This window comes from Antrostomus carolinensis, unplaced genomic scaffold (assembly GCF_000700745.2).
Source record: "Antrostomus carolinensis isolate BGI_N321 unplaced genomic scaffold, ASM70074v2 scaffold5726, whole genome shotgun sequence".
Lineage (NCBI taxonomy): Eukaryota > Metazoa > Chordata > Aves > Caprimulgiformes > Caprimulgidae > Antrostomus > Antrostomus carolinensis.
In genome coordinates this window covers 64351-90854 of record NW_010319657.1, presented here as the reverse complement: position 1 = coordinate 90854, position 26504 = coordinate 64351, and the positions used below count along the sequence as shown (strand labels likewise).

General features: G+C 40.4%; 1 protein-coding gene across 1 annotated transcript; it reads left to right on the top strand.

Annotated features, from left to right (window-relative positions):
- Positions 1-503: 503 nt before the first annotated feature.
- On the top strand, positions 504-23501 carry STAT1 (signal transducer and activator of transcription 1). The gene is made up of 23 exons (XM_010169311.1): positions 504-631; positions 1259-1403; positions 2653-2751; positions 4065-4160; positions 4901-4979; positions 6105-6196; positions 7065-7216; positions 7487-7645; positions 9065-9157; positions 9688-9747; positions 10615-10644; positions 10735-10828; positions 11705-11746; positions 12259-12342; positions 12863-12961; positions 13557-13692; positions 15557-15612; positions 16827-16921; positions 19239-19386; positions 20720-20903; positions 22161-22236; positions 22697-22799; positions 23384-23501. Exons 1-23 carry the CDS (start codon positions 504-506, stop codon positions 23405-23407), a joined length of 2274 nt encoding a protein of 757 aa, XP_010167613.1. The 3' UTR covers positions 23408-23501.
- Positions 23502-26504: the final 3003 nt, after the last annotated feature.

Below are 26504 nucleotides of genomic sequence, written 5' to 3'. Positions count from 1 at the left end.
AGGTTTCTTTGATTTTCCACCTCTTGGTGATGGGGAGTACATCTGCATCAACAAAAGGTGCAACTCCATGTACAGGATCATGATCCTGCAGCACACAAGTATCAAACATGCAGGTCCTCATTTCTGTATCCCTGCTAAGCAAGAGAGCAATAACACTACCAGTACCCTAAATGCTGTGGAAAGGGGTTCAAAGGAAAAAAACTGCAAGTTTTCATAAGGAAAGGTAATTTAGCTTTGAGTTTTTTCATGAAATAGCACGCTGTCTTAATTTTCAGTTTTTTTAATTTTTCTTTTTAATTAAGACAAGCACAGAAGTTATATTCAGCTTTAATCCTTAACTTTCTAAAACTGTTACAGCTAAAAAAAAAAAATGTTTGCTGGAAATATTTTTTATTCCTAACCTTCCGATTTTACCATGAAAACTTTAAATGGGTTACTTTTCACCAGTTTAGCCCAAATACTGCTGAAACATTTACACTGATTTTTTTTCCCCCCTCCTCAGGATGACTCAGTGGTATCAGCTACAGCAACTTGATTCCAAATTTTTGGAACAAGTTCACCAGCTATATGATGACAGCTTTCCTATGGAAATCAGGCAGTACCTGGCACAGTGGCTGGAAAACCAGGACTGGTAAGCATAGAAATTAGCCTTCAAGTTGTGTGATAAGCAGTGTTCTCATACATGCAGTTACAGGCAAGAGAAGAATACAGAGGAATCAAGCTGCTAGGTGAACCTTTGCTGGTAGGATGCCTCAGTAGCTGTGTGGGTACTATAGCCTGACTTCCCACCCCTCTTCAGGGCTTTCTAGAGGGCCCTGACACCTAGAGTTACAAGTGTTGTATCTCATTAATCCTTTGGTTGGGCTGGAACAAAAGCAGTCGTTTTAAGACCAATTAGATACTGCTCTGGCAGTTCAGTCTCTCACTGTTTGCAGACTTGAACTTTTGCCAAGATTTCTGTGGAGTGTCTTCGAGTGGTACAACATGCACATGCATCAGGTTCACTTTTAGCTTCTTGATGTGCATGGAATGAGTAAATGAGAATATGGCAAGAATAATACAGAAGAAAATATTTCTGTATCAAGGAAAGTAAAGTCAAAGTTGAGAGAATGAAACTGGCTTTTGTTTGAAGGTAATTCTTACTGCTTGCATATACTGCAGCTGGAGTTGGGGATTAAAAATAAAGTACTCCTGTATGCATTTTTTGAATGCTGCATTGAAAGTGCATTTAACACAAGCATTCCTTAAATTATTCTAGGGAACATGCAGCCAACAACGTATCTTTTGCTACGGTGTTATTCCATGACCTGCTGTCACAGCTCGATGATCAATTTAGTAGATTCTTGATAGAAAACAACTTTTTGCTGCAACACAACATAAGGAAAAGCAAACGTAATCTTCAGGTATGCCTGGGGTATATGCCTGTGTGTTTGTTTGAATCGCTTCAGTAGTGCAATTGGATGCCTCTAAGCAAACTACCCTGCTGTGAGGGATTTTCCACAGAGAATGTGTGAGAACCTTAATTTAAAAGCCAGACTTCAAATGTTGCTCCTTTTTTGTTTTAATTGGCTACAGTTAGACAGTTAGTTTCATTACCAGTACAGTTAGAGTTTCTGAAAACTCTAGGAAAAAAAGAAAGTTGTAGTTTATAAGATATTTACTATATGTATTTCGAGGACTTACTCAAATGTAGTTTCACTTATCACACCCCTTCCCCAGCCAGTTTTCTCAGCATCCTGACAAGCTTCTAATGCAGAAGAAAAATGGGAAGAAATCCCTCCCAGAGGGATTCTGCAGTTCTGTAACTGCAGAATTACACTCATTGAACTGACAAAGGGCCAAAGCAATTGGTAGTGAGTAGCAGTGCAGAACTTATCCTTAGTGGACTTAATTACTTTCATTAGTCAGTCCTCCCCTCCTCCTTGTGGGGCTCTATGCCCGAGATCTTCCATAGAATCACCTTCTCCACAGCCTATTTCCCACACACCTAGCTCCTCCTCACTCTAAGTCAGTAACTAGGAGGGTTTTTTCTGAGGAGAGGGGAAAGTGACCAGGCTGTACTTATCCAATAGTAACTATAGATGAGCAATGAAAGATTGGTCAAGAAGGCTGGTACAGCTCAGCAACCTCCAGGACAGTACTCTCAGCTCAGAGCATGTTTCAGTTCCATCTGCATGAAAAACAAGAAGGTTGAATTTGTATCCAGCCTTGACTGTGTTCAGAAATGGCAGCTAGCATATATCCATTATATCCATTATCCATAGCTGAGCAAGATTTGTATCTGTCAATCTAGAACAATGACCCTTCAAAACCAGCAGCTATACTTGAAAGGTGTGGGAGGGTGGCTCTCCAGAGAAAAGGAGCTCTCTCTAGGACTGTCACGTAGTATCTCACTTCCCTATTAAGTGTCTCTGACCCTTTCCTGTTGTTTTGTGCAGAGGCCCATCTCTTTATACACTAATGAACTAACATAGAAACTCATTCTTGGAGATGGTTGCAGCCATCACACTCTCTCTAGTTTTGCAGCACGCTGTGACCAAAGTGTGTGCTGAGGCTCACAACAGTCACCCTCTGATCTTTTCACCAATCAGTTTACTGAAGCACAAAAGATTAGGAGTATGAACTTTAACCACAGACTGTCTCTAATGCCAGGATAACTTCCAAGAAGACCCAATACACATGGCAATGATCATCTACAATTGTCTGAAGGAAGAGAGGAAAATATTGAACAGTGCCCAGGTGTCAAATCAGGTAACAGTGTTGGAATGTCTCTTTCGCAATAAAAGAAATTCTGCAGTTGGGAAAGGCAGGCAAATGATATAGCTAGATGTAATCCACTTTGTATTAATAAAGTGATGGCTGACCGAGCATATTAAGTTCTGATACTGAAATACTTCCTTTAGAGCAAGCTTTTGAATGTATGTAGCAGAGTGGGCAGAGCACTCAGCCATAGACTTTCAAAGGGCCTAATACAACTGTGTCCATAAGTAGCTCCTCTAAAAATGTGACTGACAAAGCCATTCCTCATAGCTGCAGCAAAACTGTTCAGTTTGTATTCTGGCACACAATGCAAAACACATACACCTGCCTTTCCAGCATATGATATATTTGAGTCATCAAAAAGGGACATAAGCCCTCCTATCTTTTACTGTTGGCACTAGGTACAACACCATGCCCTACCTCAGCTTTCTGGTAAATGACCTTATTTCCCAAAGCTGAGAAGATAAAATGTAGAACAAGCACAATTACAAGCAGCATAAAAACTGAAGAAGGTGTTAGAGTATACTTGGATTGCCTTAATGATCCAACTTAAATCTATTATTTTGGCAAACTGGAAAAGGGCCCCCATAAATACTTTAGATGACCTTAGCTCAAGTTGAAGCGTTAGAGCAACGATGCATATCTGACTGTCCCACATTAGAGGACCAGGAAGTTTCCAACACCAATAGTACTGCTAATGTGTAAAAAAAAAAAATCTTTGCTTTCAAATTACTATGGCTTTCCTGAAGTGGTGTCCTGCAGTAAGCTTCCTGAATGATATTGGGGTCAGCTTTCAAAGAAAACTATACAGAAATCTAAAAGGCACTTCAATGCCCTGGAGGAAAGAAATTGCATATCAGGTGACCTCATTTGCCTGTACACAGGCCTGTCTTATTCTTGCTCTTAGCCTGTTTCTCCCCACATCCTGTCTGGATGAATCTCCACTTAATGTAGATGTCATCCAATGTTCAGGGTTGCCAATTTCTCAAAATACATTTAGAAGATACATGAAGATAAGCAAACATAAGAATGGATTTGTGCAAAGAGAAAACAGAATACGTTTATAGCTTTATATTGCTATGATGAAGAAAAATGCAGCAGCATCACACAACAGGCATTTTTAATCCTCCCAGGTCTCTTGCAAATTCACCTGAACTTGATTTTATATTATAAATCCTTAGTATGATTTATCAGAACAAGCCAAACTGTTTGCCAAAAGCCACTAACTTGTACTGATGAAAAAAGTATTTGCTGTTATGGATCTCTGTTTTGAGTTCTGTTGCTGTTCTGCTTGCCTCTCTCAGATGGAAGTGGGGAGCATACATAACACTGTGATTGGGATGCTGGACAAACACAAGGAGCTTGATGCTAAAGTTAAGGCTGTAAAGAACAGTGTTATAGTAAGTATAGTATAACTATTTAAAGTGGTGTTTGTTGATTCGTAGATGTTGAAAAGCTTTCAGTACATCACACTTTCTAAAATGACAAGTAAAAAATAAGGTAATGATCTGATTTTTAACTATCACCAGTGACTGAAAATAGAAGGTAATCATTTATCAATAGCACCATGATACAGATTGGTGTTTGACTGGTTTAACAAGATCAAGTTTCTTGGACTTGAGTTTTAGCAACAAAAACATTTTACCTATCTGAAGTACTAGCAACTGAGGAAAAACTCTTAAGACATATACGGACCATTTTGTTGTTAACTAGAAGATAGATTTTGAGTTAGCATATAGATGTTTATTGTCTTCACAAATACTGTCACAATAGAAAGCTTTTCTCCAAGCAGTACCTAAGAATTTGAAAGTTTGTTTAAAATGCTGTGTGCTGTTGCAGATTTTTCCACTGTAGCCTAGTTTCTCCTGAATTCTGTGAACTTACATGGCTAGACAGTGATGGCTTTTCTCTATTTTATAATTAATGGATTTTAGTTAGCTGAGAAGAGGAAGGGAGGGTGAATAGAAGGTGGTTAAGTTTAGAGATATTTCCTGTTGGGGAGTTCCAGGAAGAGTATGGTATTGCTATAAAACTGAACTTCATCTCTGTAAATGGCTGATGCCAGGCAGTTCCTAGTCAGAAGTCTTGCATTACACAAAAGTATTGAATAGTTGTAACTGCTTTCATTTGTGCTTTATAGGATGTGGAGCAAGACATCAAGACATTAGAGGATATGCAAGATGAATATGACTTTAAATGTAAAACCTTGCAGAACAGAGGTCAGTAATTTATGAAGGACATACCCTGTTGCATATAGTTCCCAAGATAAACTGTGCTATCTTATGTCAGGAAGCTAAACCTAACAATATGGGGCTAAACTTTCTGATAATATCGCTCCTTCATTAATTCTGCTTTGTGCTAAAACCTTAGTTTCTGAAAATGCAGTCTCTGCATGTGTCTGTTCTTACAGGAGGTAAGAGAGCCTCTGTGTTAACACAGTGTTCCTTTGTCCTTTATATATCCCTTTGCTACTAGAAATAGCAAACCCTATAGCTTCTGTGACCATTCAACCATACACTTAAATAGTTAATTTTACACTTCTCTTTACCATCTTGTGTTTCACAAATGCCTTCCCTGCTTCAAGTTTTGTAGACCCTTGTGTAGTGATGGAAATACATACAGCTGTAGTCCACACTGGTTTCATTATATAGATCTATCTCTCTTTTTGACTACTTTGTTCTAGAAGAGGCTTCAGTTTCAAGCACACATTGGCAGTTTACTGTCCCTCACAAGAGGGACATGTTCAGAGGGTACTAAGGGGACACACTGAGACACAATCTGGTTCTTTGTACTTAGGGGCAGGTAACCCTTCCACGAGGCAGACAGGAACCTCCTCTAACTTAGGGTCAGTAGACAGCAGAGGTAGTAGCTCAGGTGAATACATAGGATCTGTCAGTCTGGCCTACCCTCAAGGGTCTGTAAACATCTTCCCTTGAAATAACAGCTGACTTCCATTGCCAGGTTAAGTAATACAAGTGATTCACATTCAAAGTCAGCATGAGAACAAGTTGCTTTGTGTATATCTTTACACAATATAGTAATTATTTTAAATCAGGTTCTTGCTTCAAAAAGCAAGCAAACTTATGTCTCAATTACTTCACTGAGGTAGTGGCTTTTCCTTGTGTTAGTGCTTTAAGTATGGTCTCTTTCAGAAGGAGGAAAGGAGGAATTGCAAAAGTCTAGGAGGCAGTAAATATTTCCTCCCTTAAGCTTTAAAGATATACTTCACTTGACATTAACCAGGCAGGTTCCTTCTTTTCCTGCCTGTACTTCTCTGTTCTCACAAGGGCATGACCTGTTACACTCCTTCAGCCTCACTTTCACAATTTGGACTTATTTTACAGAGCATGAGTCCAACAGTGTGTCACAGGAGGAATTTAAGAAAGAGCAGATGAATCTCAAGAAGATGTTTTTATCACTTGACCTCAAGAGAAAGGTAGTGCTCTAGTTTTCTTTCAGAAGGCGACAGCACTTTATTTTGAACACATGCTCGTTCTTATTGGGTTGACATAAGAAACTGTATAAAAGAAAAAACTTTTCTACTACTATCAGTTGAACTAAGAGTTCATTCTTTCCATCCTGACTGAAGATTTAGAATCTCTGTAAGCAGTTCTCTTCTAGCAACCTTTATAAAACTGTCAGGTAAAGCTAGAAGAACAGCAAGAGGGGAAAGTGTTATATCAATAGTCATGTTCTTGAGGAATCGCAGAATCATAGGTGTTGGAAGGAACTTCAGGAGATTGTCTAGTCCAACCCTCCCTGCCAAAGCAGGTTCCCTACAACAGGTTGCACAGGAAAGCGTCCAGGTGGGTTTTGAACATCTCCAGAGATGGAGACTCCACAACCTCTCCGCACAGCCTATTCCAGTGCTCCGTCACCCTCACAGTAGTTTTTCCTTAAGTTCGTATGTAACTTTTGGTGTTCCAGTTTTTGCCCATTGCCCCTTGTCCTGAAAAACTGATTAAAAAATTGGCAGCTATATTAGAATTAAATATACTCACTCTCTTTGTAGTACTCAAATCTACAGCAAGCACTGGGCAGTTCCAGATGCACACTTGGGACACGTGAATGTGAGACACTGGCTCTTTAGAATTCAGCAATACTGAAAATGCATTGTTTCTCCATTTAATCTGGCAAATAATCCAGCTAAAAAGAAGCAGGTGTTTTAGAAACTTCCTCTGTTGACAAACTATTACTTTGAGGTCCTTGCAAAGTTTTGCAAGACAGGGCGTTAGCTAAAACAGTACTTAGTTTTCCTGTATAAAGTATTTTTTAAAAACAGAGTAATTTAATATTCTCTATAGGAAGTGGTGAACAAGATAGTGCAGCTGCTGAACACCACAGAGCACACACAGAGTGCTCTTATTAATGAGGAGCTGGTGGAGTGGAAACACAGGCAACAGACAGCGTGTATTGGTGGCCCACCCAATGCCTGTCTTGACCAGCTACAGAACTGGTAAGTCTCCAGTCAAGGACTGCATTGGCCAGGAGCTTGAAGTGCATTAGAAAGGAACACCAGATCTGTGAAATATACTGATTATTTATGCATTTTCATTCTGTCACAGCATGACTACATTTCCTTGGTTTTATTACCTCACCATGTTTCCAGTTAGCCAGAAGTGTTCTCTGTGCACTGCTTAGTCCTTAGAGACAGTCACCTGGCTGGTACCTCAGCCTTATTACAAGGCTAAAACATGCTAAAAGTAATAAGACTGTGTAATTGTAGGTTCACCATTGTTGCTGAAAGTCTACAGCAAGTTCGTCAGCAGCTCAAAAAGCTTGAGGAACTGGAACAGAAGTTTACATATGACCCTGATCCCATCACAAAAAATAAACAAGTTCTGCAGGACCGAACATACAGTCTTTTCAAACAACTCATCCAGAGGTAACAGACAAGAAGGGTCTTTATGTGCTTGCATGATTAAATGTATGGAGAGCACCTTTGCTTCTTACCCTCAATATTTCCTGCACACTAACTTTGCATTTTCTGAGGTTTTCTTGAGTTTGTCACAAGCATTACTGTTGCTTGTGATGTTACTAAATTACTGTTTCTGAGATTTACCCTCTGTAGTGTTTCCACAGGTTTAGGCCCATGGAAAGGATCAGACATAATTTAAGCTAGCAGGAGCTATGCTATAATATGCGTTGGTTACAGAATCAAACCCTTAGTCTGTTAGTCCATTTCTTGCTTTAAGCTTCTGCCCTGCCAAGTTCAGGTAAGTGGAGGCAAGAAGCCATCTGCACTAAGCTATGCCCAAGTCAAATACACACTAGACTCTCCAGCCCTTTGTCTCTTGATACATCATCCTCTTTGTCTCCAGCATAGGGCAGCCAGCCGTATTGCTGTACCATCACTGTGATGCACATTACTGTAACTGGCAGTTGCCCCAGATAAGATCAGAGTCCTGTTCTGTAAACATACAGTAGACAAGAATTCATGCTGCAGAAGACTTGAAACTAGTAGTTCAGAGCAGGGGCTTAGATATAGTGGGTAAAGCCCTGTTACAGGGGGCTAGAACCCAGGTTTCCAGAGTCTCATTCAGATGCTTTGACCACTAATCTTCAATTGGAAAACACAGGTACTGCTTTTCATTGAAGGAAAGGCAATGAGGAAGAGCTGTAGAAGTCCAGCTACTGTTTAGTTATCTGCAAGCTGCTGCTTAGTTTTCTTGCCTGTGAGCATAGCAGAAGGAAAAGTCTCCATGCTGCCTAGGACTTGGTAACAGTAGAAATACTTCAGAATTTATGTCTACACAGCACAGTGCTACACAGAAGGTGCCTGACACAGCAGCAGTTTGGGGTGCATCAGAACAGGTTAACATCAGGAGTTTGCTTTGTGGGGTTAGCTAGCCCTTATCAAACCCCCAGCTTGCTTATCTAGCTCTTGGGCATGTGTTGTTACATAGCACTGTCTCACAGCACTGTAACCTTAAGGATTTAGCAAGCACTGGAAGGTGGCAAACCAACCGACACTCCTCACTTGGATTATGCTAGTGACATCAGTGTTAACATGCTGTTTGATTTCAGGGAGGTTTGAGGTAGCACTCTTGCTGCTCAAGCCATCAATGTATTCAGGAAAGCCAACCCTTATGAAATCACTTCATACTTCTAGTATTTCTAGCACTGTTGTTACAAGTGCAAGAAAACCACACACAGACCTCTGTGTAGATCAAAACTGAATGAATAAATTGTATAGTACTGTTGGTAAATCACCATTCTTTTGAAGTTTACTTTTTGCGTGAATTCTTATTCCATAAAGATAACATTTATAAATCAAAGTGCCTTTAATCTGTTCTTTCCATAGCTCCTTCGTGGTAGAGAGGCAGCCTTGCATGCCAACGCATCCTCAGAGGCCATTAGTTCTGAAGACAGGAGTGCAGTTTACTGTAAAGCTGAGGTATGCTTTCCCTTCCCCATTTTGTTTTGGGGTAAGCCTTTCATGTCACTGGCTTCCTGCAGCCAAGAAGATTGCACATCTTACATGGTAGCTTAAGTGCTAAGGTCAGGAGAAAGAGGAAAGTGCCATGTGGAAGGAGGATGTCTTCTAGCAGAGTTTTAACTTGCATTTAGCTTTTACTCTTTACCAGAAGGGGAGGTTATTGAGTGCATAAGGAACAGCAAAGCAGCAGAACAGACACATGCAGACCACTTTGTCATGCAGAAGAATAACTCATTTGCCCATCTAGTTTCCTCTTTAAATGAGGACCTGGGATCAGTGTCTACAGACCTTGATAGTTTGTCTTGTCATGGCAAATATGTATGGAGCAAGCTTGGAGTCTGTATACGCCCCCAAGTTGTACAGCTTATATATACTTGTGACAAGCAGTGCAATAGAAGGGAACCTGCCTTTTGCAATTGCAGTCATTTAAAAAAAAATAAAAAAATCCAAAACAAACCCATACCAAACAAACCCTTTTCTCTTTCCAGATTGCTGGTGAAATTGCAGGAACTGAACTACAACTTGAAAGTAAAAGTTTTATTTGACAAGTACGTTGCATTTTTCTCATCCCTGTGTATGTTAATGGTAAGCAGTCCCCATGTTCATAAATCCAAAAGGCAGTCATGTTTTAAGTGTTGAGTTGGCCAGGAGCAGGCTGGTTCTCCATGGCAGCAGGTACATCCTCCGTTTTTCTCACCCATGCCCTTGCTCTAAATCTCTCTCTGCCATTAGAGATATGTCACAAAGTATAGAAGGCCTCAGCACTTGCTTTAAGGGTAAGGAAAGAAATGTAACAGGCTTTCCAAGATAATTAGCATGGCTCTGCGATCATGAAAGGGGGCTGTGCTTTTAAGAAAGCAGGTGGGTTTTTGTCTTCACATTCAAGTTTAAGGGGTGTTCTGTTCACTTGGAACAGCTCTGGAGCCCAGAAACTTGCATGAAATGGGAGAAAGGAAAATAAATTTTTATATGGATGTGGGAGATGAGACTGAGAAGTACATCAGATATAATGCAACTCAGTACAATCCTAAGTGGTGGGAAAATTGATTCAAGTGATGCAACAATTTATTGAACAAATTGTATGCTGTGAAAGCAGATTTACAGTGGCAGTGCTATATATTTTTTTTCCTCAGAGCAAGAATTAAAGCCTATGTGGCAAAAGAAAGGACTTGCTTTGATTATAAAGCTCCCATAGCAAAATTTAAGCCACAGTGAAAGACAGCTTGTGTAGTGCAATATTTATTTTGCCTGCTGGAACCAATTGCCTCCTCCTTGCACAAAAGATTTTACAGAAGCATTTTAACAGTTCTCAGTCAGCTACGAAAACAAACACCCGCATTTTCTGTGTCTGTGTCTGAATTTTTAAAATATTTTTACTTTGACATTTTTGTCTTTCTTTTTTTTTTTTTTGACAGAGATGTAACTGAGAAGAACTCAGTCAAAGGGTATGTGCCATTACAGTTTCATATCTTAGTATTGGGTCCTTTCAATGAATTTGAGACAACTAATTCTTTTTTCTCTCTCTCTTTATGAAGGTTCAGGAAATTCAACATTTTGGGAACCAACACGAAAGTAATGAACATGGAAGAATCTACTAATGGAAGTCTAGCAGCAGAATTCAGGCACTTGGTAGGGGATTTTTTTCTTCTATTGGCACATCCATTTAATTGTGTGGGTAGAGGGTGTGGTAGGAAGGAAACAAATTGCTTTTTTATTGGAGTCATCATTTACTTTTATATAAGAGGAACTGTGAAAGTTTCTCCTTTATTTTTCCCCTTTTGAAATCTTGGTCTGTTTCAATTGAAATGCTATTGCTTTTGTCACTGAAATAGGGCCAGAAAGGCAAATGAGACTATTTGCTGCTATACAGCTGGTGCTGCAATGAGTTCTTTGGAGGAGAAAGAAAAAGCAGCCTTGAAATGCTATTTTGGGCCTTTCAGAGGAAGGCCCATAGGTAGGAAAGCTTGGAGTAGTTTAAAGAGCTTTGAAACTGGAAGAGGAAGATTGTCTAGAAGAGGGCAGTTACAAGAAATTCAGTGCCTTCAGCAGAACATGCAACACTTGATCTGCAGGTTATAAGATAAATCATATTTGTTCTGTCATTACAACAGGAAAGGAAAAATGCAAGTCCTGAGCCAGTGAACATGGAAGTCTCCCTTTGTTGTCCAGAACAGACACTGTCTGGAGTTTGTTGGCCAATTCAGAGGGGTACTTTGATAAACCAGTATTTAACCTGAGCCTGACTTCACACTGCTTCTACTCTTATAAGGCCTCTAACATAAAGGCATTACATCTCTATTTTCAGAGATCAGTGGTTTATAAGAGAGTAGTAGTTACCTATAGTTTAATCCTTTGGCTTCCACAGCTTAGAACCAAGTAGGATAAGACACTAGCACAGCAAATTTGCATACAGTTGAGAAACTAGAGCACGCAAACATTCACATCCGTTACTACTTTCATTTGTGGCTGAGGTAAATGAGTGATGGGGTTTTTTGTTATTTACAGCAACTGAAAGAACAGAAAAGCGCAGGAAACAGAACAAATGAGGTAAGCAGCACTAACCTTGTTCATAAAGCTTTTACATAATACTAAAAAGGCATTCGGGCATTTAAGACAGTGCTGTGCTCAGTGCCACAACGGATGGGATGACAGATCAATAAGAGTTCAGTGTTTCTGGGAAATGGTCTGGATAGAAGGCACCTACAAATGAGAACTACTGCCAGAATGGTGTCCCTCTTGACTCTCTCACTGGCACTTAACTTTAACAGGACTTTAAAGCCACATAAAAATCTGTCCTTGCCAGAAAGTAGGAGCTAAAGAGGAAAAAAATAAAGGGGTGCCTAGAGAGTACCCATTCTAACAAGCAATTTTAGGAAACAGCATTGTCACTTGACTTTGACCTGTAAACTGTTTCTGAGGTCCATAGCAAGTGACCTTGGGCAGAAAAGGTTTTTCTCCCCCATGATAAATCCCTTCCTTTCCCCTCAAGCAGTTTTCAGTCCCTGAAAGGTTTTTGTTGTTTTGTTGCGTTTTTTTAAATTACTTTTTTTCCTTTAAAGGGTCCTCTCATTGTAACAGAAGAACTTCACTCTCTGAGTTTTGAAACACAGCTGTGCCAGCCTGGCTTGGTAATAGACCTAGAGGTATGTCTTAGTTGAAAGAGATGGACTTAAATTTCTGTCTGTCACTCATGCTGACAATCTAAACTTTTTTTTTTTAAAAAGTACTTGGATATCAAACACTTTCAGTTGTACCAAAAAATATACAAATGACACTTCACAACATCTCTGTATATACACATACAGTAAGAATGCTGTCAAATCCGAGTGAATTGCAAAGTATCTAATAACCAACCCTCTGTTTTAAGCCCTCTAGGTATCAGTTTCCATTTATTTCAGAAGCACTATGCTAAGGATTCTGTTACTGTCAGTGCTATCATAACTGACACTAAATGAAAGTCTTTGTCAGATAAAAAAAATTCACCTGAGCCTCCTTAGTACTTCATCATACTGACACTTTCTCCCCTACATACAAACTTCAAGTGAAAGAGTTAAGATCATGCAGGCAGGGAATTACAATGGAAATGTGTTTGTGGGTAATCTAGAGGACAGCTGCAGCAGGGGTACAGGGTAGTCTGACATGTTTCTTCTTGTGTCCTTTCAGACCACATCGCTTCCCATTGTTGTGATCTCAAATGTGAGCCAGCTTCCAAGTGGATGGGCTTCTATCTTATGGTTCAACATGCTGTCTACTGATCCCAAGGTATTTAAAAAAACCCCAACAACAAAAAAACCCCAAACAAAGCAAAAAAAACAAAACAACAAACCACCAGACAAGACACACACTTCTGCCTCTTCATGTGCAAGAGGAGCCTCCACAGTTCCCACAATTATATCGGAAGCAGTATGTCATTTTCAAGCATTGTCTGTGTACAAGCGGCTGCTGCATTTTTCCCCACACAGACAACCCAGTGGAGAAAAGGGCACAGTGATCTACTTCCCTATCCTAAACAGAATAATGTTTGAAACCTACATGAGGATATTCTAGATTGTATTCAGTATATACAGTACACAGCGAGAAGCCAAATAAACAGTTGAGAATTCAAATACAGTGCACTTGAGTAATCTAGGAATTCTGCCCACTGGGAGAAGACATGCTCAAAGCAATGTCCCAGGGCTTGCTTTTCCTGCTAAGGAATGCCTGTCAGAACAGCAGCCTGCTGTTCTAGAGTCATCTCAAGCTGACATCCATTCTTAAATCTGCATTTGGTTTTGGCAGTACACTTATGTAAATTCAAGTGGCATTCCAGAATTAATGCTTTTTTAACTGTAGATTGTATTTTTCCCTTCCGTTCTAGAATTTGTCCTTCTTCTTGAATCCACCTTATGCAAAGTGGTCCAAACTTTCTGAAGTTCTGAGTTGGCAGTTTTCTTCTGTAACAAAGAGAGGACTTAATGCAGATCAACTGAGCATGCTGGGGGAGAAGCTACTTGGTATGATCTGCTTCCATCACTTTAAACCTTGGGGTTCTACTGAACAAGCAAATGGCCTGCTTGAATTGAAGCTAATATGACATCTTTTCTGCAATCTATTTTAAGTTTATTTCATCTCACAGCTTTTCCCATCACACAGTATCACTTTATAGCAGTTTTCCAGTTTTCAGTATGGTAGAGTTTGCAAATGAAGGTCTGATCATGAAAAAAATCTGCAGTTCTAACCGGAGTTCTGTGCATTAGGGCAGTGCAGATGGGGCTACTTCTGCCTTTTGAAGAGCTACTGGAGTAATGCATGTGTTTAGTCAGTCTCTGAGGTAGCTGTTCCTTAGCAGTTTTTTGGGTTTGTTTTTAAATGTCTCCATTAATTTTAATTTCATGCATGCCCCCGAGTACAAGGTGGGGTTTACTCTTTCTGCGTAAACACAGTTATAATATCAAAGTGCGAAGACTTAAAACTATTAAAGGATATCAAGTTGAATGTATCCCAGACAAAAGTCCTTAGTAAAAACCTAATCAGCCATGAATTTTTTCCAAACTCCTTGTCAGTTCACCTGATAGGCACAGCACTTGACACAGCTACTGAGTTTGCGTATGAGACCGTAGAGAAAAATACTGTTGATTCAGTATATTCCACTAACCTGAAGTTTCAGGAAGCATTTATATTTAAAGGGATTTGTCATTAGTGGGTCTGGATGGCAAGTACAGCATTCCAGTCTACTTCCCTTCCTCTAATTTGCCTAAGACATAAGATCTGACAAAAAGCATACTGATTTAATAGGTTACTTTTCAGAATTCTGTAAAGAGAGTAATTTTTATTAGTCTAATTAACCATCAGGAAGACAAAGTGACCACTGACGAATTTCTACGGTCAACTTGCATTTCAGAAGTTTAGGGATTCTTTGTCAAGCTCTGAGTAACAGCTGGGATGCTACTTAAATCTTATCTCTACAGCTAGAAGTATTTCACTACTGAAAAAAAAATCCAGGTAGCTGAACATTATATTCAGGATCCCTTAGGGCAAGGGGACACAGAATCTAACAGGGTGCCAGGATGCAACTCTCCTGCTGCTTTTGTGATGTGAAAATTGATAGAATCTTGGCCTCAAGTATCAGAAACAAGCTACCTAACCCAGTTTATTTTTAGAGAGACGAGAGGGGAAAAGCAGCAGATTCCTGACTTTATTGAAACCCATAGCATAATCTGTAATGGAAAGAATTTGTCTCCAAATACAGTCAGGGTCTGCAAAGCCCTAGCTATTGTAGTCACAGTTTAGGATGTGTGGTTTTGATATGGTTATGAAACACTGCTGACATAAAAATAATGCAGAGGGGAAATGATTGCAACAGGAATGAGATGAGTCTTTGGTTGGGGCAGACTTAGGAGTCTTAAGAGTTTCTGGGGCAAAAGCCTAAAAGTCACCAGAACTGAGACAAGAAAGTGCTTAATCTCAGAAAGATGTTGTAGGGTCTGCTGAGCTCCTACAGAAAAGCTTATGGGTTGCAGCTTTCTTGTTTTGATGGAGATGTGCAAGATTTCAGTCTCCTTCCTGGAAACATTTTGAAACTGGCAAGTGTTAGGTGTAGGACAGCATAGAAAGTGTCCGAATGAATTCATTCCTATTGCACAAGGTCCATTTAAATACATCTGGTCATTCCCATGCAGTGAGCTTCTCTCAAGGGGAACTCTGCAAGCCCTCCCTGCACTAGCTATGAAAATACTGTAGCCTTCCATTTATTTTCTTTCTTAGTCCAGCAGCTCAGAGCTGTAAATAAACATTCAGAACTTGGTGCTAAAAGTACTTTTCTTTCAGCCTTACTAAGTAACTTACAGAACATGACTGAAATTAATTTATTCTGTTCAGGGCCAACAAGTGGAGGATCTCATGATGGCCTTATTCCTTGGACAAAATTCTGCAAGGTATGAATGCAGTTTATAAATTGAGATAGACCAGGGAACTTTGTCTTGGGGTGGCATTTGGGTTTTTTTGGGGGGATGGTGGTGGTGGTTTTTTGTGTTTGTTGGTTTTTGTTTGTGTTTTGGTTTTTGTTTTGTTGTTTTTTGTTGTGTTTTTTTTTAAAAAAAACTCCTCTAGAGTGCTTTCTTTTTAATAGTATACCCTAATTATTCTAGAGCTTACATAGTTGCAGGAGGTTTTGGTGGTGAGGTGCCAGTAGTAGCAGAAGGAAGAAAAAGGGCTTATAATAGCAAGAAGTAGATGAGCTTTTGAGTCACATAAACTGTATAGAAAAATGCATCTTTTAAACACAGCATTTTTGTTATTATTAATGCAATTGCTATTAATAGCATAGTTCTCCATTTTAAGTATTACGCAGTGTAAGAAAACCCCAAAGATGAGCAATTCTTCTGTCATAGTGAGAGACATTTCCCAAACCAGGGGCAACTGGATTAGGGTGAGGATTAGCACATTGCAGCCAAGGGGGTCTGCATGGTGGCAGAAGGCCACAGCATGAGATTTCATAACCCTGGCTGCAGCAAGGCAGGAAAACTCTTCACACTTTCTTTGGCTTTAGACCCTAAGCTGATATAGGCAAGTAGGAGATGACAGCAGATGGGAACAGACTCCAGGGGAAGAGCAAAGCTCTGGTGACCCACAAGCACTCAAGTTCATTAATACAGGTCTTGTAAGGAACTGAAATCAGAGTCTGAACAGAAAGTGTCTCTAGGCTGTTCTGCTAGCCAGCCTGATTGAAGGCCTCGTGGGATGGTTTGGATGTCCAAGAACTCTGATAAGGACAGTGCCTAGGCAGGAACCAGAGCCTTTTCTCTGTTCTTAGACCAGAGTCATTGCATGAGAGGTGATGGATCACATGTTTGTGGGTACTATAGGCTCAGACAGGCATTTCTCTCACACTTCCTCTTGCCTTAAGATTCAGTACATACTTAATCCCTAATAGTTTCTGTCCTTCTGGAGAAGATAAACAGAACAGGGAAAAAAAAAATCCATAAAAGAATATGAGCATGGAAAGAAGAAAAACCAGAAGAAAAATGCAAGAACAAGTAGATAACAGCAGGATCGAGAACTTGCTTCCTTTCTGCTTAAAAAAACCTGATGTTTCCTTATCCCTGTTCTCTCCCCTCCCACCTATGCCTTTCCATATTCTGAATTTCAGGAAAATATGAATGATAAAAATTTCCCCTTTTGGCTGTGGATTGAGGGAATCCTGGAGCTTATTAAGAAACATCTCCTGTGTCTCTGGAATGACGGGTAAGACCTGAATGAAGTTGAGATGTGGTCATTGCCTCAGACCTTTCATTTAGGCTAGCAGTTGCATCCTCAGGTTGTTTGTGCAGATACTTTGGATCCAATAAAGTGGAATTTTCAACCAGAAAATATGGGGCAAATGAATTCTAGTAGTGAGGAAGCCTGTAATGAAGCAACTGCTTTTAAGCAAAGATGTCAGATGACCAAACTGTCCCATTTTAAGTCACAGAGTAGGGCTTTGAATGTTAATTTTGGTTTGTTTTTTTTTTTTTGCCTGTGCTTCCACTATAAGTAGGTTCTTTCCACACCCTAGAACCAAGCCTCTTGTGTTTGACAGGGAAGACCAAAATACAACAAAGAATGTCATAAAGTGATTACCCATCTTTTTAAAAAAAAAAAGAAAAACCAAACAAAAAAACGACCCACAAGCAAACGTTATTTGTCAGTCTGCTCTAGGTGGCAGACTCTGAACTTCTGTATCTGCAGTGCAAGTCCAGAAAGTCACCTTTACTGATTTTAATAGAGTATTATTAAGTAGTAAGACTCTTCCAGATGGAAAGCCAGTTCCATTTGCATCTTTAATACTGGTTTAGTAAACTTTTGATTCTGGTATTGCCAATTTCAGAAGTAATTGCTGCCAGAAAAGGTTCAGCCACGGTCACAATCTGCCTTTTAGGTTTAGCCACATTATGAAGCCCTGTCAACAGCCCACTCGTCATGGAGCATTCTAGTATCCCACAAGTCCACAGAATCTACAACAGCAGAATTGCTCTGTCTTGCTAAATTCAGTAGCAGGCTTCAACTTATTACCCCCTAGCTCCAGCTGAGTTCCCTGCAAGCCCATTAAAGTACAAGCCTTGTTTCACTGCCTAAAGCCTCTATATTTCTTAGCTCACTGGAGTCCAGTGCAGTGGGAACTTCTGCCACCATAACCGAAGCAGAGTTGCTGTTCTCTCCTGTTTGGTGCCCTGCCTTGGGACAGCTGTGTGCCTACAGGATTGTTTTTGCACGTGGCTTTGACAGTATACAGTCTTGAATAGCCTTACTCACTGCGCTCAGTTACAAGAGCAATCCCCTGTCCAGGGTTTAACAGAAAGAAGAGATGCAAGTTAAATCCTGAATGTAATCAAAACCAGAGATTTAGTACTATTAGTTTTTCCTCTCAGGTGGCTTTGTTGGAAAGTCACAGATTTTTTTTTTCTAGAAATACAAAAAGGGAAACTGAAGGGAAACCTCTTGCAAACTGCAAATATACTTGAGTGGGAAAGAGAAATCTATAGTATTCATTAGGATAGAGACTCTTGCAAACAAAAGAATAAGTATTACAGCCTCAAGAACACTTGCCTTTTTTCATACTTAAGGGATGGGAAGGCTAAAGGCTATCATTATAGACATTACATTTACTACCAAACAGATTTGTTACCTAAAGCATGCCATTTAAAAATAAAAAGATAACAAACACACACCACCCAAAAACCCATAAAACAGGACAGCTTACAGCACCTGACATTTCTAAGCAAAACTATTATTTAGTAGTTTTTCCTGCGAAAAACACTTTTCCTAACTTAATGCAAGGAAGGAAAGTAGTAATAGTACTCAAAAACTCATTAATAATGGAATATTTTGAGGAATAAGCAGCAGTGCAAAGAAATTTTGACTTTTTTTTTAAAAAAAAAAAAAAAAAGCAGTTGGGGCTGGACCAGAGTTATACCCTAGTGCTGGCTTGTACAGCTCCTTCCACAGGACCTGTCCAGACCAATCCATTTCTTAAAGTTGCCACACTGGCCTCCTTGCCTACATAATGACACGTGCTGAGCATAGCTGATTTGGGGGGTTGAAGTCACACAAGCTTAACAGCTCATCTAGAACATGTGCACAAGGAATAGAACAAGCCCCACACCTGTATGGATGCAGTCTGGTAGCTAGCAGACTCTTTCATCAACTAAAGATGAGAAACAACTGTTCTTTAGTATACTTTTGAAGTTAAAACTGCTACCTAAGATCTGACCATATTGCATGCATAAAACTTCACTTCTGCTTCAACAGCCCAGTTTTGACAGCAAAAGACAGTCTCTTTCATTCCAAGTTCAGGAAAATGATTGTATAAGCCACCAGGCAAAAGGAAGCTGTGGTGATTCACAGGTTCCACAGTGAAGCTCCAGGCTGTCAGTCCTACTGCTAACTTCCCAGCTGCTCACAGGACAAAGCCTTCTGTGAGGCTTTTAAATATACTTTAGCTTTTTAGTTTTCCTAGCTAGCCCAGCACAGCTTAGATTCTATGTTGAGGAGTAAACTCGGCTTTTCCTTTTCAACATTACAGCTGCATCATGGGTTTCATCAGTAAAGAGAGAGAACGTGCTTTATTGAAGGACCAGAACCCAGGAACATTTTTACTAAGATTCAGTGAAAGCAGCAGAGAGGGAGCAATCACATTTACTTGGGTAGAAGGATCTCAAAATGGTAAGTCAGTAACAGAGGACATAATTGTCTTAAAAACATAAGCATACACAAGAACAAAAAGTTTTTATGCTCTTCTCCTTTACACAGAGAACCAATACAACACACCACCCTGGCAGTCCCCACCCATACAAGCAACATGCCACAAGCCTTAGCAGACACATGCCTTACTTGGTGTGGTTCATAAGCCACACGGTGGCTTGTCCAAGGTTTCAGCTAGGACTAGTGATACTTCTCAGGTACTGCTTCTGGCCTGGAAGTTTGTTGAGGACAAACCAACTAGGATCTCTCCTGTGCCTCCTTAGGGCCTCTCTTAGCAAGGCACCTTTAATACATACACACCTACATCTCCCTCCAAATCCTTATCACCTTCCCCATCAGAGATTTATTTCCTAAGAAAAGTTCACTACATCCACACTCAGCCCTCCGTACTATGATTCTCTCCCACTACCTCACCTTGTGGGCACACTTCTTTCTGAAACAGCTTTCTTTAACTCATGGCCCAACACACTTGGTTCCTTCCTTCCCACATTCTCCCCAGGTAAGTAACATATTCACTTACTTCATTTTCCTAGCAGTTTGTCTTCTTCCCATTTCCAGAAGGGCTGATGAAGAGCTTGCTTCCTCAGTTAGCTAGACTGCTTTCACCCTCTTGTTAGAAAGCTCAAAGACTTAAAAGCTGCAAAAAGCTATAATCTCCCCTGCATCCAATCAGGGTTCTCCCCTTATCATGCTCCTTAAATCAACCCACCTGCCCAGGTGCTGCAGCTGTTGACACTTCACTGAGCCCAAGACCTACAACAGCTAGAAGAGAAACTGGTGAATGTACTTGAATGACTTCTTTCTCTTGTTGCCTTCATAGCTGAAACACCCCAAAATTGAGCAAAGGGTGATAGCATTTGGAGCATTTGGGGTGGATTTATCTGTCTCTGTATGAGTCATAAGAGCTCCGAGTGCTCTATTGGGATCAAACTTCCTAACAGGCAATAGAGTTTGAATGACATAATTTGGAAGAAGGTTGAAAAGGTAGCACAACTTTAATTAGTTAATGAAATACTGCAGTTCATTTCCATTGACAGGTCACCCCGGTCATTCTGAGTACAAAATACACCCCAAGCCATCACTGTGTGCTATCCCCCCATATGCCTTCCTACCCCACAAAACAATTGTTCTTTCACTTTGACAGTCATTAATATTCACCTGTAGCACAGTAGGTGTCATCCAGGTAAGCCTTTTGTTCACGTGACCTCTGAAGTTGTGGAAGTGGCTGCAGCTTTTCTGGACAGTTTTAGAAAAAAACCTTGGAACCACCTTTAAGAGTCACTGTTTCTCTCATCTGCAGAGCCCCAGTTCCATTCGGTAGAACCATACACCAAGAAGGAACTTTCTGCTGTTACTTTCCCCGATATCATTCGCAACTACAAAGTGATGGCAGCTGAAAACATTCCTGAAAATCCACTGAGATTTCTGTACCCAGATATACCCAAAGACAATGCCTTTGGCAAATACTACTCCAGGCCTAAGGAGGGTGAGTGCTATAAATGGCTCATACAGTGTTAGTGTGATGTTTGTTCTTGAGATACTTGGGCACTTGGATAATTTCTGTGGCATGGAAAGAAAGGGTGGCAGTAGGACTGAATGTCTTGGCAGGCTAACCCCTGTTTGAGTGCTGCTCAGCTGAAAGGTGAGAACGAGCACTTAAGCTTCAGTAGGTGTAGTAGTTTAACTTGGCTGGCAGCCAAACACCACACAGCCGCTCACACTCCCCACCTTCTCCCCCCAACCCAGGGAATCAGGGAGAGAATTGGAGGGGTAAAGGTAAGGAGACTTGTAAGTTGAGATAAGAACAATTTAATAATTGGAGTAAAATAAACCTAAAATAGTAAAGATAATAACAAAAATGATAATATTTTGTATTTTTATTTATATATATGTGTATATATATGAGTGATGCACAGTGCAATTGCTCACCATCCACTGATAGCGATACCAGAGGAGCAAAAAGGAACCCCAAACCCAAAATCACAATCCCAGAAGAGCGAGACTGAGCGATTCCCAAGAGAATCCCCCCACTTTCTGGTCGACCCTCATTAATATACTGAACATGACGTGATATGATATGGAATATCTCATTGGCATAGCCAAATGCCAGTTCTGGGTTTTGCTAATTACCTACTTTTCCCCCCTCCCAGTCCTTTGCACTTGCAAACTACCCAAACACCATGTCCTTGTACATTATCAACATTCTTTTCATAACAAACTCTATACTGAAACCAAAACACAGTGCTTTCTAGCTACTAAGAAGAAAATTAACTCTATCCTAGCAAAACCAGGACAGCAGGTTAAGGTCTGTTTTTAAAGAGGCACAACAGGAGATCTAATCAGATTAGAAACTGAAAACATAGTTGTTGCTGTCCCTCTTAATTCAGCTTTCAGGTGGGCTTGTAAGATATTTCAGAGATGTAGGTTCCCACTAACATCTGGAACCGTGACTCCTATTTGACTATTATACAGGACTGATCCTGGCTGTGTGGGCCTGGGAGGGTGAGTTGATACAGCTACATCAGACTTGAGGGGAGTTTTTATTCCCTGTTTTCTAGAGAGGAAAAGCAAAAAGGAAAATCTGACTAAAAAATGGAATAAATTAACCATAGTGCTGTAAAATGCATGAGAGAGACTGGCACATTATCTGGGGCATAAGCTTTATTTTTGGTACAATAAAGATAACACTGTGAAGTAAACTTGCTAAAAAAACCCAAGCTTTTTTTTTTTTTCCTCCTTGAAGCAGAGGAGCCTATGGATTTGGACGGTCCTAAGGGAAACGGCTACATCAAGACTGAGTTAATCTCTGTATCTGAAGTGTAAGTTTCCACAGAAATGCTGAATTTCTAGGAACTGAACATAGTTTTTTAGCTGTAGTTCATGTCTCTTCACAATATTTAAGGTGTAGGTGCACCTGTCACATCTTTCCTCTCTGTGAGGATCTGATCACGCCACATTGATGCAGTGCTGTGTTTGAAACATCATTTTTAGGTAAAAAAACCCTAGAAATTTGCAGGTAGTTGTACTGGCAAATAACTTCTTGAAAAGCAAGTTCTTAAAGACTTGCTGGACTTACTTGATTAGAATGTAGCTCACTGAGTAGTCGCAGCTTCCATTTAGAGCCATGTGGGCTTTGCAAAGCATGGTGTATTTGTCCCAGGCTAGATCTTCTTAACAAGGGACCTCATTAGTGGCCCTTCTGGACTCAGAGCCAGACGTGGCAGCCCTGCTGTGCCTCACTTCCTTAGTGAAGGTTTGTCCCTGCTTTTCTTCTATTAGCCACCCTTCCAGGCTCCAGTCTCCAGAAAATCTTCTCCCCATGTCTCCTGAAGAGTTTGATGAGGTGTCTCGGATGGTGAGCCCAGCAGAGATTGATACTGTGGTATGTATCTCAAACCCATCTTTTGCAGGAGGGTTGAGCTGGAACTTGCTTTTTTTTCATTTTTTTTCCCTTCAAACATACATCAGACACTTAAGACAAGCTAACACTTAGAACGCCGCTCTTCAAATGCGTAGGCAGAGCTGGGAATCCAGAGTTAGACTGGGATTGTTCTCAGTTGTTCTTGCTGCTTGTTTGTGGGGATAGGGGTGAAGAACAGAAGAGCAAATCTCCCAGCCTGTATCTTGCAGGGGGAGGGAAGACGGGAAGGGAGGAAGGAGGAATGCTGTAGACCTTCCTGTGGGGTCTGGGGTGGGGAGAGAAGCAAGAGCAGGTACGCAGCTTGGAACTGTTGCCCTGCTAATGCTGGCAAGGTGCTGCCTGTTAACAGCAGCGTCGTCCTTTTGGGGCATCCTTAGGAAAAAATGCCAAATTAAAGCATGGCTTCTCCCCCATGGTAGTTTGATCCTAAGATGTGAAGCTGGTGCTATTTAGGGAAGACCTGGTTGTGCTCTGTGATTAGCAAAGACTAGAGTATTAGGGCTTTACATGACTTGTTTAATTGACATTTCCTTTTCTTGTTGCAGATGTGTTCAGCATATTCAACTTAAAGGTTGAGCTTTTTACTGCATGATTAACACATCTGATCAGCTTATGCGTCCTGCTCTGCAACGACTTGGTGACATGCTTCACTTCAATTCTTTGATTTCTCAACCTGAAAGTCCAGTAGCAAATTTTAGGTAATGGGAATATAACCAGCAGTGTGAGCACCCTCCTTACATGCTCTTTTTTTGTTTAGAGGTTCTTTGTTAAAGAACTTCCAGTTAGTGAGAGACCATGCCAGAGCAGAGGAAGAGAGGAGCATAGGAATGAGAGGTTCTCGGCAAGAGTGATGGGAGAAACACGCGGTTTTTGTTTAAGGGAATTAGTTAAAATTTGATGTTTAAACCAGATAGCTGTACATAGAAGGCTTCAAAGGAAAGCTAGTTCTTTTGCAGAGGTGCTGTGCAGAAAGCTTGCACCTTCTGCATACCTCCTTCTTGAGATCTTTCACAGCTTTGAATTCTCATCTGTATCACGGAAAGGAGAAGAGAAACACTCTGCAGGTGTATGTTATACTGTATCCACGTGCTGCTGTTTGTCCTGGTTTTGTCTTTTCTAAGGGCATGGCATACTGAGAGAACATAAGCCAAAAATGGTATCTGCATTTCACAAGGTCTTCTCGTGTAGGATATTTAGCACAATCTTTCTCATAAAAAGCACTTCTTAGGACACCACCTTAAAGCTGCATTGGCACATGCTGAGCTTGCAACTCAATGCGTACAATGAAGACTAAAGCCTCTACAGCCTGCAGTCATGCTGTCTAGCAGCAGTATCAGGCAAAATGAGAACCTACTCTTAAAGGGTGCTAAAGAGGCTGCAGTATGTTTTCACAAACTGTTTAATCTACCAAGGCGCAGATCTGGTCACTCGTTATCTTTTACAATAATACATGCACCATTTAGGTTACAATGGAACTTAAATTTTCTCATCCACTGTGAACCAGGGCATCTATTTAACTGCTGATCTGAATAGCTAGAAGACCCTACCGGCTTTGATAATGAAGTGGCTTTGCAATTAGGTCTAAAGTGAAGAAGTTAAATTGATATTGAGTAATGGCAGCAGGATATGTACTTTTTAGTATGTGAAAGGATGAAGCTGTGCTTCCACCAGAGGAGGAGCAGGTTTGTTTCTCAGAGTGTTTGAATTAACAGCTCACAGTAAAGAGGCAAGGTTGTCTTAAGCAGGTGTCGCTTGGACTAAGGGCAGGCGTTAGTCCAGACTGCTCATTAGCACACAGCTGAGCAGGGCGACTGCACAACACTCGTGCTGGATCCCACATGTTGTGGTGCAGGACCTGGGCAGCTGGCTCTCGGTGGCCCTGCTTGAGCAGGGGGGTTGGACAAGATGACCCCCAACCTCAGCCCATCTGTGACTCTGACACGGTTGGTCCTGCAGCTCCTCAGCCTGCTGCTGGGAGGGCAGCACTGGCCAGTGTGATTCACAGGGACTGCAGAGCTACTTCGCTACCATTCACAAGTGCTAGAGCAGCTGCTGCTTAGAAAATAAATGACTGGTTCAGTTAAGTGTTGTGCCCAGGAAGACTGAAAGAAAGAAAATTTAAAGGATCTAGAGCACATAACATTTATTTAAATGGAAAGCATTGCTAAACTGACTTATTTTTGGTGCCCTGGGTTACTGAGGTTAACAGTGCTACAGATACCACAACTCTGACTTAATGCCTGTATTTTATTATAACTAGCTGAATGTATATCTTTATTGTCATACAAAAATCAAATATTTGTTTCTTGAGCTACACCTTGTACTCATGGGCTATATGCAGCAGTTTGTTGTCATTCTCTTGTACTTCAATTTTATTAACCAGGGTGAAATTTTCTTGTGAGATTTAAAGCAATGGCCTTGTTCATGCTTTGTCTGGACCTGGCCAGTAGTTCTAAAAGCAGTGGATTTTTAAATAAACGGAACTGTCAGTTGACACTCTTTACCTTTCTCTTTTGTTTTCTGGCTACTTCTATTATAAAGATGATGTGTCTGCCAATAATTTACTGTGAATCTCATTTTAAATTTGTTTGTGCTAGTGAACAGTTACAACTCTGAAGCCTAAGGCAATACAGATGCTTTTATTTCACTGCATTGTTGCAGGTCAGTCTGCATTATGGAGTTCTTAGAAGGTGGCTGTTAGAATTTTTTATTATTATTATTATTATTGCTTGTATCACATCATTGATTTTTTTTTTCTTCCCCAACCAAACTTCAATAAACTCAACTAGAACTTCTAATCCACGTTGTTCAGTAGGATAACTGATTTATAGCTAAACTTTGTGAGCTATGAGGCTGGCCGACTGCTGCATCATTTTTCTTTGGAGCTATTAAGTGACACATACAATCCCTTGTCTCACATTTGTCAGGCTTTTATATTAACGACACAGCCAGAAGAATAATAAAAGGAAAGAAACTTGGTGAGATGAAGGATAGCAGGAGTGAAGAGTAGGGAAGAAAAAGCTACAGCTGTTGAGGGCACATGGCCAGTCCACTTAGGAGTCCCAGTATTAACAAAAAGCAACCAGTGAAAGGACACAGCTCTAGAAGTGTAGGTTTAAAAATAAAACAAATAAAGAAAAGAGAAAAAAACCTCAAAGCTAGGTCAGGTAAACTCATTCTGATTTCCTGTAAGCTTTGCACAATGGAAATGAACAGAGGAGGTTTTCCTGAACAGCCCTCCCCCTGACTGAAGGCTTATTTCAACATCACATAGACAACCAATAAAACCCATCACCATCATCTTGGTATTTCCATTTATTATGCTGTAAAAAGCAACACCCGCTGGATTTTATTTCTTAAAATAAATAACTTTCATTTTCAGAACCAGTACAGCTCAAGTTTAGATTCATTCATGGGAAACTGCTAGAAATACATTCATCACTGTGGATTCCCCACAATACAGAATCTAAAAGTCAAGATCAGCCCAGTCAGTTACAATGACCAGAAGTACACTGCCAAGAAGCAGAGTCACCGATAGTCCAGCTCTGAAGCAAAGAAATCTGGTACAACACATTTTGTTCACAAAGATAGGCTAATTAATGCTAAGACTATCACAATATTTCTCAGTACAAAGCATTAAGTTAGCTTAATGATTTTAGGTTGTGA

Bases quoted from the DNA above. Each gene is read 5' to 3' on its own strand.
- STAT1 (XM_010169311.1), top strand. From the start codon at position 504: ATGACTCAGTGGTATCAGCTACAGCAACTTGATTCCAAATTTTTGGAA. The intron at 10,829-11,704 runs GTAGGGGATTTT...TGTTATTTACAG, and splicing joins CAGCAGAATTCAGGCACTTG to CAACTGAAAGAACAGAAAAG. The intron at 11,747-12,258 runs GTAAGCAGCACT...TTTCCTTTAAAG, and splicing joins CAGGAAACAGAACAAATGAG to GGTCCTCTCATTGTAACAGA.